The sequence below is a fragment of the Cynoglossus semilaevis genome, chromosome 2 (assembly GCF_000523025.1).
Source record: "Cynoglossus semilaevis isolate Cse_v1.0 chromosome 2, Cse_v1.0, whole genome shotgun sequence".
Lineage (NCBI taxonomy): Eukaryota > Metazoa > Chordata > Actinopteri > Pleuronectiformes > Cynoglossidae > Cynoglossus > Cynoglossus semilaevis.
In genome coordinates this window covers 15,346,955-15,365,890 of record NC_024308.1, presented here as the reverse complement: position 1 = coordinate 15,365,890, position 18,936 = coordinate 15,346,955, and the positions used below count along the sequence as shown (strand labels likewise).

The window sequence follows — 18,936 nt, the reverse complement described above, 5'->3', positions numbered from 1 at the left end:
CAACAAAGCATTAATAGCTACATCTTTTCATGTCAGAAACTGATACTGCAACTTAGAGTATCTACCAAACCGATAGCAAACCAATACACGTCAGATACTGATACTGCAACTTAGAGTATCTACCAAACCAATAGCAAACCAATACCTTCTTACTTTTGCCGCAGTCTGTCGCTACTGTTTGTTGCGCAAAGTTGAGCATTTGGAAATATATAAATAAGTATCGAATCGCGCGGGTTACCTGTGGATCAGATTGAGCCTGGTCTACCTCTGTTCACTGAGTAGCCAGGAAAGCCAGTTAAAAAGGGGTCTTGAATCAACATCTTTAGCATTCTATCATTTTTTCCCTTTATTCAAAGATTTTTTTTTTCTTTCACAGGTACATTTGGCCGCATCTTCCATGGTTTTCTGCTAGATGAGAAGGACCCCACTAAGGAGAAGCAGGTCTTTGTGAAAACAGTGAAAGGTATGTGTCAAAGTCATTTTTATATCTTTAATAATGTAAAACTCTCGTTCGACAGCGTCGACACAGTCCTGTGGTGTCAGTGTCACGCACTAAAATAGGACTCTAAAAACAAACCCAAAAACTAACTGAAGTGCAGCTTTATCATTTAGATAAAAAAAAAGAAGAGATTTTTAATGCTTTAACATGGTCCGTTAAGGCTACACAATGTGCATATTTAAATACCTGTGATAGTGTATGTGATACTGTTGAATATCAAAACACTTTTTAATTGCATATTTTTAGTTAACCACTATTGTATATGCTTTAAAATGACTTATACAAGCCATTTAAGAAAAGGAGACTTGTGGAAAAAGTGTATACTTTTTCTCTACAAGACTGTTTTGCTTTTGTGTCCAATAATTGATCAAGACAGATGCTACTTCAAACTTGGTATATTGTAGTAGTAGTAGTAGTTGTTGTAAGAGAAGTCTAATATTTCTTGTTATATTTGCTACAGAGCATGGGTCTTTATATGTACCTGATGGTATGACATCTTTGAGAATCATGGATCATTAAAAAAACAACCCAATAGATGCATAAACTATTATAATACACAGATGAAAAATGACGACCTTTTCTGTGGGAAGGTTGCATTTTCTTGTCTGTCTGAAAACCTTTTGCATCAGATTTCCACCATTAAAGTCTTGAGATGTATTTTCTTAATGACATATATCTGTCATACTTCACAAATCAAATCTTTGTTTTAACCACTATGTTTCATTATTATATATCATGTTTAGACAGTCTACCTCGAGAACGTTAAATATCCTCGCTCAGACCTTTCGTCTATTTCAGGCGCGCCGACAACATATGAGTATGATTCCCAATGCGCTGTCCGCAGTTCCTCCAGCATACAGTATATCTGATCCCGATGGTTGCCATTTAGCTGTTATGTGTGAGGTTCTAAAGTATCTTGTCAGAATTTTCCATCTGAACTCTCTCCAGATGTTAGAGCTGCTCAATAAATGAGTTTCCTCACATGTCTGTTTCTAGGTTTAGGGGGAGATAGAAAGGACATATTTCAGTCTCCCATTGTATTTCATTGAATTTGGGAAGTAAAAGACGGGGATTGTTGGACGTTATTGAAGTAGTCAGGACGTGTTGGTGAATTCTGTCTTATACGCACGAAGAGTTCGAGTTCCCTTCCCTTAAGTATCTGGGATAATGCCGCAGGAATTGATGAAAATGATTGTTTTTTCGCAATGTAATTACAACATTATGACTTAGTGCTGTTGTCAGTCCACCTTTTGATTATTGAAGTAAAAAAAAGACAAATAGTTTTGTGGTTGCTGCGATAGGGTCCATAGATCACGTATTGATATTTTGCTAAATAATTTAATAAAATAAATGCTTTAACACATATATGCATATGTATATGTGCATATATATATATTTATAAATATTATTTCTGCATATACCTTCTTCTGTTGTATTGTTATTAAGTTACTGCACAGTTATAATTGCAGTGTTTGCAGTGTTTTTTATTTTTATTTTTAATTCTGTAGCAGGGACAGCTTGACAGAGATCTCCTGTAAATTGCTTGTCCTGTCCTGCCGTGTTGTCGCTCGGTGTGAGAGGTGAGGGCGGGGCAGGTAGAGAGGGAGAGGGCAGACAAGGTTAAAGTTAAACAAAGAACGGGGGGGAGAGAGAGAAAAGGACAGAAACTGGTGGCTTCATAAATAGAAATTTGGGGCCTGACTTTGACATAAACATATGGTCTTAATCTGTATTAATCGTAAAAATACATGAATACTATGCTTGATATAATATAATCTAGGGTTTGTATTGTTCATGTAGTGGCAACTCTGACCTCGGTTAAACTCTCCTTAACGTTACACTGTTGTTTTCATCTTTGGGTGAACTGGGTAATTACATAACAACCCCCCATTGGAGTAATTGGCAAAAGAGGCTAATTAGGTTATAGGAACACACAGTGTACCACACAACACCGTCAGTATGCCAGAGACCAGATCGCTTAGGTTGGAACATCCAGACGGCTTTGATTGTTGGAGTTTAATTTTAATTAAATTGCATAATGCAGCTGTTTTTATACATTTAGGAAATCTGATTCATATTGTGATAAATTCCAGATCATCATTTTATACCAGTTTTTTAAAGCTTGTCTCCTTATTTGATGGCATGAACTCTTCTGCTTAACCAAATGTGTAAATGAGAGGATTTCCTATTGGCCAAATATTATTCATTTATGCCAGATTGCAATTTACAATTCTTACTGTAATCCTTGTGTTGTTGTTGTCTTTGTTTGTTTTCAGAGGCTAGCCGGCCTTCACTCTTGGCTGTTTATGTTTGCATGTACATATATGAACAAGAAAATATAGAAATTCATTGTAAAAAACGTATTTTTTCCTTTAATAAAAGTTTGGATTCTTTGTAAAAACTACCTATACGGTATATATCTCCGTCTGGTCTTGGACCTTGGATTTGTTTATGTATTATTCTCTACTTCTTTCCATTGGATACTAATATATGAAACATCAGTAAATCTCTATGTTATGAATAATACACAATTAGATTTTACATATTTGGAGAGGAAAACCTGTGCTGCTTCAAACTTGGAACATAATCCATTGAATGATGTTATGGAAACAAGCGCTGCAAAGGCAACGTGCAAGTTAAATCCTCGTACGCGGTTCCGTCCATCTAGGTATTAAATATTGCTCGTACTTGTCATGTTCTTGAAACTGGCTAAACCTTCTCTTGCGAGCCGAGTCAGAGGTCGACTTCTTTTTGGTACATGAGAAATTCCTCTAAAAGCTGTGTCCTGTTTAAAGAAGCCAGCATCCGAACTGACGGCTGTCAGACCGCTCGGGTTGTGTTGTTAGTGCAGCGCGTGACCTGAGGGAATTCTGCACTTTTCATGTCTGACAAGTGGTAGAAAACAGCTTGAACTGCTGGTAGAGTGGAACAGAAAAAACGAGGTTGTTGCACTGCCACAGCAGGGAGCCTCAAAAATACTCTTAAACAGAATACACCTAGTACTTTTTTAAACCATGTCTCTTTATGAGTCAGTTTCAAGTAATCCCAGTAGGAATGTCAACATGTCTCGCTCCAATGTCCACTCAGGGTTGGCTTTGATTTTACAATACAGGTTTCTGTCAACAGCTGCGTCACTGCCTTTTAGACATGTACAATGTCCAGGTCGCGCATCCGTCCAGTGGTTATGTGCTGATGAAGGGCTTTTCCCATAGCTTCAACAGATGGCTATACATTGTTTCAGTTGGCATTAAAACTAGAGTCAAGTTCTGTGTCTTGCTCTCCTGTTGCATGCCAGTGAAATGCCTTTTTTTAACATGGGAGTGTCTGCTTGTTTGTTAGAAGTGTGTGTCAACCCTCTTTGCCAGTTGCCTTCTGACCTCTGCATTCCCGCATGTTTACTCAGGGAGGGGTGGATACCTTGCAGCGAACAATATCCTCATGCCAATCCTGGCTTTGTTAAACTCTGCACTTCCTTCTAATGCTCCTTCTGTGATAAAAAAGAAATGTGCTTTTCCCCCCTACCCGTGACATTACACCAAAGAAGTATTCACGCCTTTAAACTTGAGCATTAGTACAGGAATGTGTATAAGATTATAAGCAAGATTGTGTCACCTAGCTGGTAGTTAAAGATTCTGTTTCTATTATCTTTTTCAGATCATGCATCTGAAGTTCAGGTGACCATGATGTTGACTGAAAGTTGTAAACTTCGTGGACTTCATCATAGGTGAGTGGAGACGCACGCAAAAAACACCGGAATATTTTATAGCCCTGATTTTCCGAAGCAAACTCCCGAGGGATTCATGAAGTTCAATCTATCGCTATTGAGTTTTATTTGTCACATGATCATTATACAGCTATAATAATAGTGAAATGCGATCTGACCTAGGGTCGCATTCTTTAGTCCGCGTGTGAGCAAGAAAAAGAAAAAAAAAGAAAAGCAAAAAAAGTGAAAACTAAGGCACACAGAAAACAAGTTAAATTAAAATAAACATGTTCAGACTATGGGCCTAAAGAGACTATAATGAATGTTAAGGTTTTGGGGAAAAATGAAAAATAATAACTTTCAATTACAATTCACCCACTACTTCACAACAATGTTAATTACAACACAACAAGATGCATGTAAAAAACTGGAAATCAATTTTACTTCCTTATTTAGAATAGTTAGTTGGTTAGTTTTCCGCATATTTGGTTTAGAATAAATAATCATTTGAGCATGCTAGTCTTTGATATTCATAATGCTAATTTCACTTAGCTGTGGAGAGATTGTGGAGATGGGGTCTTAGCGATATAGTTTTCTGACATCAAACCACTGCTCATAAAAAAATGTACATGATGTTCAAAAGAAAAAAAAACCATGGTGTTTTCCCAGACCAAATATCTCTATGTTCCACATTCATATCGTCCACATAATCGATTTAGGAGTGACACAGTTTGACCTTTAGATTTCATTGAAGCTAAATGAGTTAAATAAAGCCTCGAGGCTCGTTGTCTTCCTTGGTAGCATTTAATGCTCTACAATAGTCATAAAAGTTTTTACAACAAGACGATCCTGCTAGAGTTTGAACTCATCGACAAATAAGACGTTCACACCTCCCAAGGAATTGGACATTTTCCTTTCTTCTTCCATGTTAGGTGTCTTAAATCTAGTCACATTTTAATTGTCCATATTTTGGGTCTCACACTAAGAATGGAATTGTTTCGGTTTCAGTGTCAAACTTTGAGTCAAACGTGGAAAAGGTTCTTTGTCACGTTGCCCTTCCTCCTTTAGAGGTGACCGAGTTGAAAAGATTAGCTCACTTCCTCTTCCTCGGCAGTGCTTTGAATGACCCTAATTTCCACGAACCTCTTTGACATACATCAATCGTCAGTGCATGTACGAAATACTACACATGACCTGTTGCACAATGCTCACCTTCAACAATCGCTCATTGTCTTTTCCCTTTAGAAATCTGCTCCCCATAAGTCACGTGTGCACGGAGGACGGACAGAAGCCCATGGTGTTGCTGCCCTTTGTGGCCTGGGGGAATCTCAAACTTTTTCTGCGACAGTGCAAGTTAGCCGAGGCGAACAATCCACAGGTGAGGCTTGAGCGTTCATACATTTGCTGGAGCTGGAAAGCGCTTGTTGAGCCATTTGGATAAATGCTTCGATACATGAACACATACACTGTGATACCCCACTGCTATGGGTTATTTATTAAGCCAATGAATGAAATGCCCTAAATTGAATGAAAACCCGTATTGTTTCCCAGTGTGAAGCCTGAAAGAGTGGTTTGTGCCTGGGTACTAACTTTTTACACTGGGGTGTCAAACTCATTTCCACCAGGGGGCCACATCAGCAATACAGTTTCTGTTGAAGGGCCGGTTTTAAATGGAAGACTGTCTAGATCAGGGTCCCCAACGCCCGGTTCGTAGACCAGTACCAGTCCATAGGTCCTTTGGTACCAGCCCGCAGTGGGACACAGTGGAAAAAATGAAAAAAAAAAAGTTCATTTACTTTCTTTATTTGACGATAATCTGGCAATATTTTAAAATAAAAGTCATTCAGACTTTGATACAAACAGACTAGAGTCTGGTATAGATGTAGCTCCTCCATAACAGACTAATACATGTTTCTGCAATTGATTATTATTTATTCAAGCTACAAATATTGTTCATTGCTGTGTAATAAAAAAAGAAAACTTTTAATTTCATAGGTTGATAAACTCTGCTGCATGGACTTTATTCAATGCTTTTTAAGCTCCCGCCGGCCACACAAAATGGCTTGGCGGGCCGCATTTGGCCCCCGAGCCTTGAGTTTGACACGTATGTACTAGAAGGACTGTTGAAATGGTGAGATGTCTGCCGGTTAAACAAAAAAAGTTATGAATAATTATGAATATTGTTTACATCACAACCCCTGTAGAATCTTTCACTAAATTTACTTCATTGTTTTATTATTATTCCCATTATTTGTGGCGTGAGAAAATGTGCCTGAGAAAAAGAAGTCATTAACATGTGCAAGAAGTATGAAGCAATGCAGCGATTATGGAGGAATGAAAGGCGAGAACAGAGTGCAAACACCGTAGTGCTATTTATGAACATCTGGTTTGAAAGGTAGGAAGAGGGATGGAGGTGAGTCTTGACCTTTTTCACAGTTGTCGTTTCCCCACTGACAGCCAACTGTGCTCTTGATGGTGTAGTACCAGCTACTCACATCTCTGTTTTGCCTGAATTGTTGACTTTAGAGCGTCTTATCTCGGTCCATATTTTTTTTGCCAAGACTTTATTTTTTCACAGTTGTCAGGATTATTTAATATAGTCTCTATCACAATGTTCACGCTGTGATAAGATTAAACGGCCAAGTTTTCCACTCGGTTGTTCAGGCCGGGGTCATGCGGCGGACTGCCCGTCGCAGGTGTCCTGCACAGCAGTGAGGATGAATGCATTCACATTTGTCACTTTAAATTAGGAGCTCACCCCAAAGAATTTTTTTTTTTTAAAGCTGCACAGGATGTTTATATTTAGTAAGTCCAGAGAAGCAGTCAGGGGTCTTTCTATGTCTGTGCAGTGCAACGTCTGCATGTCCTTCAGTTCCCTGTTAGAATAGAGAAAGGATTACCTAGATATGGGTTCAGAATAAAAAGTCTACCAGCTCTGGTGATTTCCAGAGCACAAAACAAAAGCAAAAGTTGAACAAATAACCGTATGTTCTCTGTTAAATAACGTTTGCACACAGCCAGGTGCTTGAGTTACTCGTCTCAAAGAAAGAAGACAGACTGCACAACCGCACACAGACAATCGGTGTGACGCCTCCCAACGTCCCGAAGCTCTCTGTACGCATCGGAGGGCCGTTTTTCTAGCACAAACCTTCCTTTACCTGTTTTTGTCCCCGCGACAACTGGGTTATTTCTCTCTTTTGAGGCTTTGTTTTTGTCCGTTCAGTTGTTCCAGCATTTACATCACTGGAGATAGATACCAGGTGAGCGCTATTCTCCTCATTGTTCCGTTTGTGGAATGAGTGACGCAGTTTCTTTGTGTTGTAAACTGAGTTGCCATTTTTTTTTTTTTTTCTTCCTGAACACTGCGTCCCAGTGGCCGAGGTGAATAACATACAGAAAGCCAGGCTGATATAGGACCAATGCAAACATGGATGGTTTTGTTCTATTTCTCTCTGCAGACAGATTCAACTCCACTAACGGCATATTTCAGCAGAAAATTATTATTTTTGGCTTTTTTTTGTTTCAATAACAGACTTTACCTCCAGCCACGCCAAAGGTCGCGTCATTTTTTTTTTTCCTCAACTTGAATTATTGATGGGCTATTTTACGTTTCAGCCCTGATGTAATGTGTTGTTCTTGTCTATGAGACAGGGAAACAAAACAAGTTCACAGCCTTGCTAACAGCTCGGGGGATGGTGAGGGGCGGGGGGAGGCGGAGGGGGCTGTGCTTTGACACAGCAGGGTTTCTAGCTAAATCAGGGGAAGAGAACTCTACTCCTGTAGTGGGCCGTTTCAGGTTTATAACATTTTTTGTGAGCCATACTAAATTATTGAATGTACAGATTACACCAACTCCCCCCCTGAAGCAATAGTTGGAACTGCTTCATCTTGGCCAAGTGTGTGACCAGGGGGGTTTGGGCGAGGAATGAGAAATGAGAACTGGTGTTATAAGGATGCTACTCCACAAAAAAAAAAAAAACACGCTCAAACATATCCTTAACTTTGGTTTTTTTGCCTTTCCTGTCCCGTAAAGAAACATCTCCTCGAGCGCAACAACAGACACTTAATTTTGCAGTAGTGAACAGTTAGACGGTTCAATATCACCTTTTCTCTCAAAGGTTAGGTTTCTCTATGTTATGTATTAACTTCTCTGCAGAAAAGCTTCTCCGACAGGATATGATCTTCGGAGCGCGGACACCTGTGTTGACTTTATCCGTGCACAATTTGCCGTACAACTCGTCCACTTTAGCTGCATGTTCCCACTAATAAGATTCTTTCATTACTGCGACTGTGCCTCACTACAGACGAGACTTACTGGCTCCTCTCTATTGTGGGTCTGTTCTTCTTCTGCACCTCAGTTTTTTTTTTTTTGTTTTTTTTTTTCATCGTGGTAACAAGGATAGTATAAAACCTGTGTTGTTTGTGTCCTGACTGTCCAGATACACAGACACACAGTCGGAATCAAACCCAGCTTTTAACATGTTATTGCAAAACTTAATAATGTAGCCATCTGTACACTCTTTTTTTTTATATTTGTTTTTGTTTTCCTTTTTGTTACCTTGCTCGGTATTGCAACAAATGATCTTGTCGTAATTTAGTTTTATTTTATTTTATTTTTTGGATTAAACCAAATCTGTGGTTGTGCCAAATAACATTATTATTGCATTATTTTATGCATTATAATTGTCAATACGTCTGACAAATAACTTGGTAAACCAAGTGACCTTTGCTCGACGCTCTATTCACCATCGTAACTAAGCGTGCTAACAAAATTGTTTTAAGTGCTTCATAACACGCTCGTTAGTGCATTTCCAAAAATATCTGTTGGTAGCATGACAAGGAACAATAAAGGGATCTTGTTCCAGCTCTTTCCGCAGGCTACGTAAATGTCTCACTCTGTTTAATGAGTACTTGTTCGGTCGATTTTGAATTTGTCTCACTTAAAACACTGGTGTTAAGTTCTCGAAGGCATTCAGGGAAACGTCAAAGAATCGTCAGTGTTCACAGCGCCCGCACAATGGACGCTTGTCCTCAATTATACTGCCGTCCTGTTAACCATTTATAATGGTGGCATTTTCAAAGAGCAAAAAAAAAAAAAAGGGGTTTTGGTGTCTGCATCATAGACCTGCTTATTAACTTTTAATTATGCGTACTGAGAAATAAGATCGCACAAGGACAAGACTCAAAACAGGTCTAAATCCATTCTGTCTACAGAACTAACCACCCTGGAAAGTTGACTAAGGACAAACGTGGTCATACATCTGGACATGAATGAACACATTCTATTTTTTTTTTTTTTTAAAGCGCTACTAAGTCTGCCAGCTTAGATAACATCTTCTCACCCTTCACAATGTCACGGTGCTGCTACACGAGTCAACATCATTGTGTTAATTTCTCGGTACTTTCTTCCACCACTGGACCGGTGATTGTGGTTCCATTTCTGTTTTGCAACGGCTGAAATCCCACTTGAGCCCTATGCCAACATGGTTTATGTGTGTTATTGTCTCCGTCTCTAAAAAAAAAAAACATTTTGTTCTCACACCCAGGTGGCGGCAGAGGGTTTTCAGACCAACTGAAAGTACTGGTTTCGAAATAGTAATTAGAGATTATAATTAATCTGAACATAAACCTATTCAAAAAGCTGAATGCACGCTCATCCCTATTTGAAAGTCAGAAAATATTTTATTCTGTTTTTGACCTGTGTCTGACTTTAGGTCATCAGTGCTGCTAGCAATATGGGGTTCAAATGTTATTATATTAGAAAAATAACAGAAATTTAACTAATATACAGTCAGATGTCAATAATGGAAATAAAAAAAAAAATATGTGTGTGTTTTCAGGACCAGCCTGTAGCAGCTCTTTTGCATTCTTTAATATTGACAATTCTTAATATCAATTTAATCGCAGAAATGATTAGTGGTCAGCCCTTTTAACAAAATATTTTTAGATCATTTCACCGGTCACTCTGAGAATCCTTTGAATTTAAATATAGCATAGTCAGGAAATTCTTTCATGGATCCGCGCATCCACCGGTGTGATTGTAATCAGATTACTCGAGGTGGAAAACAATAACACGTCCCAAATGGCTAATTGACACACATGGGAAACATCTTACCTTTTTTTTAGATAGATGAATTTAGTTGTTTGTTGTTTTCAATTTTCAGTCCTTTTTACTTTCACTATGGTTCCTCCTCAGTACGGTTGTATCAGCTGTGACTTCCTGTCCCCGCGACCTCCTTTTTGTTTGCTTTTCCTTCTGCTGATTTTTCCCTCCCTTCTGTGTTTCCTTTCAGGCAATCTCTCAACAAGACTTGGTGTACATGGCAATCCAGATTGCCTGTGGTATGAGCTACCTGGCTCGCCGGGAGGTGATACACAAAGATCTTGCCGCCAGGAACTGTGTGTAAGTGTCCTTGGAACGAGCTTCAAGGCTGTTTTGGAAGCCGTCCTGGCGTTTCCCTGAAGCTTCGAGCTGTTTTGTACTGGGGTTGTATTCACTGTTCAACCCTTATCCAAACTCTCCCCTCCCGCTCTCCTTCCCCATCCACCCCTCCCATAGCATTGACGACAACATGCAGGTGAAGATCACAGACAATGCTCTTGCTCGGGACCTATTCCCCATGGATTACCACTGTCTGGGCGATAACGAGAACCGGCCCGTTCGCTGGATGGCCCTGGAAAGCTTGCTCAACAATGACTTCTCGAGCGCGAGTGATGTGGTAAGAAACGATCTGCCAGAGCTCCCCTTCATTGAGATCAAGGCAGCATCCGTGTAACGTCTGTGAACAATGAGTTCCCCCAACCAGAAAATAACCAACATTTGATGTCTCTCGTGGGTTTTCAAAGATACATTTTTTTTTTTTTTAAAGGGGACATAATGAAGCGTAGCCCATGGAGGAAATGGCACCAATTGTATTCGGGCTTTTCCCAGACAGATGATGAAGGTATCAGAGGGAAGGGAGGAGCACTGTTTAGCTTCGCGATTCTTCAGCTCTTCCCTCTTTCCTGTCTCAGGATAGCAGAGCGGGCGACACTCCCTTCGCTTCCTCTAAAGGTCCTGTGTCACCCCGTCAAGGTTATGGCACTCTACCAGAACAGAGATATGCTCTTTTCAGGGATCACTCAGTGTGTTCTCTTCATCAGTCACTGTCATGTTAGCTAGCTGGAATTGAATAGCTTCTCCCACAAGGAGAAGTATGCGTCGAGACATTGCTAACATTCGTTGTTAGATTGATGTGAGCAGAAACATGGAATTAGATATTTTCCTACTTTCATAATGCGAGGTCACAGTGAGTGTCAGTACAGTGTTACACCAGTGTTTACCTACAACTTCTTCAGAAGAGGTGGAGGTTTACTGTACATCAAGACACGTTTTGTATTTGAACTTATTTGCACTGTGGCTGTTTGTTTACCGTTTTTGTTTTGGTGTGTATGACGTGCTTTGAACAACTGCTTGTGTTTTCACAGTGGGCCTTCGGAGTGACCCTGTGGGAGCTGATGACTCTGGGTCAGACGCCGTACGTGGACATCGACCCCTTCGAGATGTCGGCCTATCTAAAGGACGGCTACAGAATAGCGCAACCAATCAACTGTCCGGATGAACTGTAGGTTGATTTAATCAGCACACACACACACACACACACAGGCTGCGGAACACACACACACACAAGATTAGTATGGCATGCAAATTCGTAGAATTTGTTTTGTGGTTCGCGTAGCGTAGCGGTTAGCTCGCATCGCTTGCATTTTGATTTACGCACATTTTTTCACAATCAAACCTAAAACCACTGGTGAGACATACAATGTGACTTCACGTCAGTCCATACTGATATATGAAATACTTCATTGCATATTTGTAGCCAGAGAAATTGCATTGCACTCTATGAGCTTGGATCGTCAGTACTATGCGTTGCACAAAAATAGCCTGTAGGGACATTGAATGTATTGATTGCAATTTGTTCATTAACGGTCACTTTGACTGATAGTCACACTTTACACTTTACAGCACTTTACTTTTGAACATTCTAAGGTCTACTTTAACAGCGACAGACCTTGATTCAGAATAAATAACGTCTTTTTCTACTATTGTCAACGGCTGTTCTGAAGATAAATTCTCCCGCAAAATCTCTGTAAACCTTGACCCTAAGTTGAATTCGACCGAAGACATTTTCCAGGCCTTTTTGACATCTTGCAGCAAACACAGAGTGGAAAAAAATAATCGAATTAATCAACAACACAAACTGATCATTAGAAGCAGTTGCAGCGATCATTAACAGGGTTCCAAATGATGATCACTTAATGGAAAACAGCCATAATGACGGTCGGGGAAGCATTAGAAGGAAAGACAAACACACAGTGAAATCATCCACATTCCTGAGATGTAAAAACACGACCTCTCCTCAAGCCTTTAGAGAAAATAGGTAGGAGTCTCTGGCTGGTAACCTGGCATGGGGCCATATTACATACATGTACATGTATGTACATATGGAGTTGTTTGTGTTAAATGTACTAATAGGTAGACCTCACCTGCAGCTCATTATACGCTCCTATTGAAGCAGAGGGCAGTTAAAGTGATTGACAGAGCTGGAAGGTGGCCTGTATAACTCACAGTTGGAGACTCGTGCACTAATGCAGCCACATGCACATGTAGCTGCAGCCCCGCTTTGTTGTTTCAGACCCTTACCAGATGTTGCACGATATTAGTTCATTGTTTGTTTTTTTTGGGTGGGTTTTTTTTTTGTTTGTTTGTTATTTTTTCTGCGAACCCAATCAAACCGAGATAAAGTGGCGTCTTATCGACATCCTGCAAGTGTCAAATAAAGCCAAAGCCGTGCCCACAGGCATCGCTTTCCCTCCGCAGCATTTCCCATTTTCACACAACTTGGTCCGTATCGGGTTTAAAGTCGCCTGGCACCGTCTCACTGCTGAATAATAGCAGGGATTTCCCTGGATCAGAGCAGAGCTGTAGCGGATTATCATCTGCTACGTGATTGACTGCAGTGAGTCAGAGTTCAAGTTTGACTGGAGACTGATGAAATCCGAAGGTGTCATGCGCTGTATGAGTCCGAGTGACACGGAGGGCTGTTGACTACAGTCACAAACAGTGGTAAACCGCTCTGTATTGTGGCGGCTGATGTCATCGCTCGTCTAGTGTTTCTAAATCAGGAAGATGTCACGATGGAGTTTGTTGAACCGTTTTTTGCAGAAGTGTAGGTGGAGATCATTTTTCCCAGGGAAATTCTCATATCATCAGCAAATGATTCACTCTCTCGAATACCACAATTCAAACCTCCAGTCTCTTAATGTCAGTGGAATATATTTCAGAGAGACATGACGACATGGAGAAGTAAATGTATGTAATGATGAGTAAGTTTTGTCCTCTGAACAAGAGATCCACTATTAAGCGAAAGAAAATCATGATCACCGTTATTAATATCTTTGTTTTGATCAATATTAAAAGTAATTTTATCAAGCGCTTCTTGAAAATGGACAGGAAGTAGAAAATAAGAGAAGTTCTGGAGAGAAAGGCATCATGTTAATGTTGAATAGAAAAGCGATCAACCTTTGCGATCTGTACCGTCAACTACGGTCGATCAACCAATCGAGTGGTGAGATGACAGAGACATAATGTGTGTCTGCGTCATGTAGATTTTCCTAACTGGCCAATGACACATAATGGGTGTAACTGAACACATCACCTCAGAGGTTCCATAAGTACGGCTGAACTAGAGCTACCGCTTAAGAACAGTAACGATCGACCAGCGCCCCCTATCTAAAAAGCTAATGCGTGGAAACCAATATGCGCTTTCATATATTTATTAATATATATTTTCTAATATACTTCTACTTATATGCATGAAAACTAAGAGGAAAAACATGGACTGTACTGGTCCGGCCCACTTGGCCGGACAAATCGGGCTGTATGTGGAGTTTGACACCCCTGTTTTATTTTCTTGACAATACATTGGTTGCAGTTTCATAATCGTTTGTCGTCTAATACCAAGAGAGACATTTAGCTCCATTTGCAGCAATGGAAGTTAATGCTTCTAAATAATTTATCATTTGAAATATACTTAAAATTTGTATTGACTGTGTATTAGCATACTAGCTAATCATTGTACTATGTGTTTGGGCAAAGCTGATTACGGTTATGACCATTCCTGAAGTGCACAGGATGTTGTGTTTTCTTGTCCAAAATCAACGAGGACACAGGAAGCAAAAAGTAAATGTTGCAACTGTTACGAAATGACACCAAAGTGACCTGTGGTACACTCACAAACGTTTAGTTTGGACTCTGGCTGCAAACCAGTCAGATCAGCGTTCTTACAGTCTTCCTGTTCTGCTGCAGCCACGGCCAACTCCCAGGATTTCTATTTTCTTGCTCGGCAACACCTGAAGAACAAACAGGAAGTTGTGAAAAAAATTCACGGAGAAGAAAGGAAAAATAGCGAGCAGTTAATTACATTATGTTTTCACATAAGGTTAGCTTGAATTTCACCCTCGTACATATTTAGGGACACAGCTAAAAAAAAAAAAGTTCTACTCTTTACCATGTTAAGGAGGTGGAAGCAGAGCTGAACATCCTGGCTCGGCTTTAAAATCTTAGTTAGTCAACTATAAAAAGCAGACTGCTGTCTTCAATTAACTTGCGATAAAACGTTTTTTGGTTTTTTTTTTGGTTTTTTTTCCCCAACTCAACAATCTGAATACACAGTTAAAGGCCCTCACTTCCTTTTAACAATAACACAAAGCTCTCCGTGTCAAAGCCCCGTGCATTGTTTAATTTTGAATCGAACGTGAGCAAGGTCGTCCAATTTTGGTCTTATTTTTTTAAAGGACTATTGCAAATATGTGTCTGTTTATGACTTCAATAGAAGCCAAATGTATGATATATGCTTTTATGTCCACATGTTTAGATTACTGTTATGGTCTCCTAACAAGGAGGGTCCAGGAAACGATTCACAGTCTCCTCCAGATTGTAAAGTTAACTGGCAAAAACAAAAAACGAGAGACTGTGTTTTTCCACCTTTTTTCTTTTTTTTTTTTAATGTTCGCGTTGGCTAGCAGTTTTAGCAAACTAATGCTTCTATCTAACTTTCTGACAGCAATAAAAAAAACAGGGATTACGGCATTATCGTAAATATTGTGCGCACATTTTTTGGATTTTGGCAGCTTAGAGGAAGAGAGAAAAAAAAAAAAAAAAAAAAAAAGGACATGTTTTGGAAACTACTTTCAAGCTCCACAAAAGAACACGGGGAATGATGAGCTGACATCTGCTAAACAACCCAACATGGTTTCCTTCTAAATACAATACATGGTGAGGTGATGACTTCCCCTTTCCAAAACAGCAGATACTGCAGCATCGAACATAAAAGGATGTGCGATGATGAAGAAATGATTACATTTGGCTGATTTATATCAGCACTAGGCAGGCAGCTCCTGTTTCAGAACATTACAACAAGTGCTGTAGGTTTACATTAAATCTTTACCGTTTACAGTCCCCAGCTCTGGATTTTTCTTCTGTGACATTCCTCTCCTCTTTACCACTGCAGCCTGGTTTTCTTTAATGAGTCATGGGCATGTAAAGTGACTCATCTCCTTTCTTGTTTTTTTTTTTTCTTTCCTTCTTTCTTTCCCTCTGTTCTGCAGTTTTGCAGTGATGGCTTGTTGCTGGGCCCTGGACCCAGAGGAGAGGCCCAAATTCCAGCAGCTCGTTCAGTGTCTCACAGAGTTCCACGCGGCGCTCGGGGCTTATGTGTGAAAGCCTCTTTCAATTCACCCAAAATCATCAAAGGCTGTTGGACACTGCGTAAGAATTACAGGCAGGAAATTGCGCCTTATCTGATGGAGGCGCAGCCCTGCATCCCGACTCTTTAACTGTGTACAGTCACTAAGGTTTTTAAGATAGTAGAATCACCTTTTTACAGCGTAGCAGTGTGAAAGGATTCTTTGTTAAATATTGTTTTATACGCTTTCGAAAGTGTTGAGAGAGGCCGTTCGGCTGTTGCAAGGGGGGGAAGGTGGAAAATCCTCTGTACAGAACTTCACCACTTGAGGACATTCTCGTGCCATGAACATTTTTTTGTAATATATATATATATATATATATACACATATATATATATATAAACAACCTGATTTTAAAACACAGTATTTTTTACTATTTTGTTACGTAGTGTAAATTTTTAGATGTGGGTTTGAATGACGGTAAATACGCAGCCGAAGTCTTTTAGGTACCAAAGTAGATTGTGAACTGATGTGTAACCGTGTTGTCAAGCACAGACGTTGCGCGACACCACCTCGGTACCTCTGCTCCAACCGGGACGTCTCTGGGCAGAAGAGAGTTCCAGTCACCTCAGTGATGACGGAGCGGGTTTGTACACATCTTCACCTTCTGAACTTTTAACACCAACAAACGAGTGAGTTTTCTTTTTGAGACTATTAGTATTATCCACATGTCACCATATTCTTCCTTTTTTGTACATTTTACTTCCACTATTACGTCATATAAACCCAATTTTCCAATGTTTTCTTTTTATCGTTCTTGATTGTTCTGCGTCAGAACATTTGCAAGTTTAATTTTATTTTCTTTTTGTTTTGGATCTAGAACACAAGCAATGTGAACACGATAATCTGCCAAAAAAACCTCGGTCTAATCCTAGTTTCCCCACCTTTAACATATTTGATGTGTCTTAATGGTCACTGCATGTTGAATTAGGGTTGTAAACTGCTTCCTGAGTTTGTATCCAAAAATTAAATGGGATCTTTTAAGCATCACGCGCCTCCTTCATTTTTGTTTCGGTTGGGTGCGCACTGGCAGGCGAAGAACGCAGTAAAAGCCCACGTACTCTTTAGGAATTGTTTCACCCATCCATGGACATTTATCTGCAGCTGCGGAAACACGCGGCTCTTGGGCCTATTTCTGTTATGTTCCAGTGACAACCGACGTTGGAGGAGGATTTCAGAGGTTGACTGTGTCATAAAATGTAGTATCACTGCAACGTGCGGTGTTAAAACAAGTTTCGCAGAACTAGCCGATTAGCGAAGCGGACAAATACGTCGGTACACGGTGGTATACGCGGAAGATGTGATCGCCGATTAGCGAAGCGGACAAATGCGTTGGTACACGGTGGTATACGCGGAAGATGTCTCTGTTTACGTACGCCGGTTGAACCCCATACATTGGATTGTGCTGCTTTGGCTTTATTTCGTTTGTGTTGTTTTCGTGGAAACTTTTTGCCCTTCATCATGGCTCCCAGGTGTAAGTTACCACTGTGTTATCGAGGTGGCCGAACCTGCAAGTATCTAGAGGAATATTTCATAAAACTTCACAAACAGTACTGACAGAATGATTTTTATTTGGAAATAGTCCTACACACAGGAAGTAATTTTTTTTTTTTTTTGGTCTGAAATGATGCCTGGTAGGAGGAAGCAAAAAGGCAGTGTTGCAACTGTTAGAGAATGACAACAAAATGATACCATGAATTCTGTGCCACTAACAGTCATTGCCTTTGGGCCAATGCCTTGCAGGGACTTGCATTTTCTATGTAAATATCCCTGCGCCCTTTTCACAGGGAAATGTTGCTGCAACACCAGTTTGGTACATTTTGTCTCCTCGTCACTGACCAGTGGTTACAGGGCGTGGTGACTTGCACAGTTCCAGTAAGGAGATGACTGGTTCACCTCCTGACTCAGATGAATGCTCTGGTGTCTGTTTTTCTCCCGTTGAGCTTTGTCTCCTTGAGTCTCTACAGGTACTTCTCTAATGAACTGGAGACTTTTCCACTTAAACCCTGCCTTCAGTCCGTACCAGCTGTGTAGGCTCCAGCCCACGGCCACATCCTGAACAGGGGTGAGTTGAAGAAGATGAAAACAAAGACGAGAAAAGACGGTAGACAGAAGAATGCATGTGGTTGTTGCTCGAGGGTGATAGATAACAGATTTAACCCACAGTGACATGCTCTCAATGAGGGCCACATTTTTTTTTTTTTTGTTGGCCTTTCAGCTCCATCAACTCAACCCATATAAGGTCAACGTTTAAGTCTTCAAATGGCAGTTCCCAGTTCACTGATTTCTAAAACTAAACCTAACTAAGGTAGTTTGGTCGACACCTCGTTAACTCAGCGCTGCCTTTGAGCAACATCCCCGTCTCCTCTGAGCTCTGTTTTCATTACTTTGTTCATCTTCTATCCCCAGTCGTTTTAATGGGCTGCAGTTCTTGTAGCAGTCGCTGGACAAGTGGGCCGCAGCCCACTGTTTATGGTTTATGACCTTATCCACACCTGGATACTGTCTGGGTTTTTAGACTGTAAAAGAACCCCACAAATATATAAGGCCTACATGTCAAACTCAAGGCCCGGGGGCCAAATATGGCCCGCCAAAGTGTTTGGTGTGGCCCACGGGACCTTAAAAAGCATGTAGTAAATTCCGTGCAGCAGTTTTGTAACCTATGTAATTAAAGGTTTTTATAATAATCAATCGCGGAATCATGTATTAGTCTGTGATGGAGTAGTTACAGCTATACTAGCGTTTCCCAACCTTCTCTGTTGGTTGACCAGTAGGAGGAGCATTAAATTTCCTTTTAGACTCTTTTCTGTCTGAATGACATATTATTTTAAAATATTGCCAAATTATCTCTAAATAAAGAAAGTAAATGGATATGGCTGGATTTACTTTGAATGAAGTCAATTAGTAAAAATTAAGTACATTTTTTCCACTGTGTCCCACTGCAGCC

General features: G+C 40.2%; 1 protein-coding gene across 2 annotated transcripts in view; it reads left to right on the top strand.

Annotated features, from left to right (window-relative positions):
- ryk (receptor like tyrosine kinase) overlaps nucleotides 1–16,976 on the top strand; it is a 38,350-nt gene extending 21,374 nt beyond the window's left edge. For both annotated transcript variants that reach the window (XM_025052935.1, XM_008338654.3), the window contains 7 exons: nucleotides 377–463; nucleotides 4,154–4,223; nucleotides 5,448–5,580; nucleotides 10,496–10,605; nucleotides 10,762–10,921; nucleotides 11,670–11,806; nucleotides 15,852–16,976. In XM_025052935.1, the coding sequence (XP_024908703.1) occupies nucleotides 377–463; nucleotides 4,154–4,223; nucleotides 5,448–5,580; nucleotides 10,496–10,605; nucleotides 10,762–10,921; nucleotides 11,670–11,806; nucleotides 15,852–15,963 (809 nt within the window). In that variant the 3' untranslated portion in view covers nucleotides 15,964–16,976. The remainder of the gene's footprint in view (nucleotides 1–376; nucleotides 464–4,153; nucleotides 4,224–5,447; nucleotides 5,581–10,495; nucleotides 10,606–10,761; nucleotides 10,922–11,669; nucleotides 11,807–15,851) is intronic.
- The last annotated feature ends 1,960 nt before the right edge of the window (nucleotides 16,977–18,936 follow it).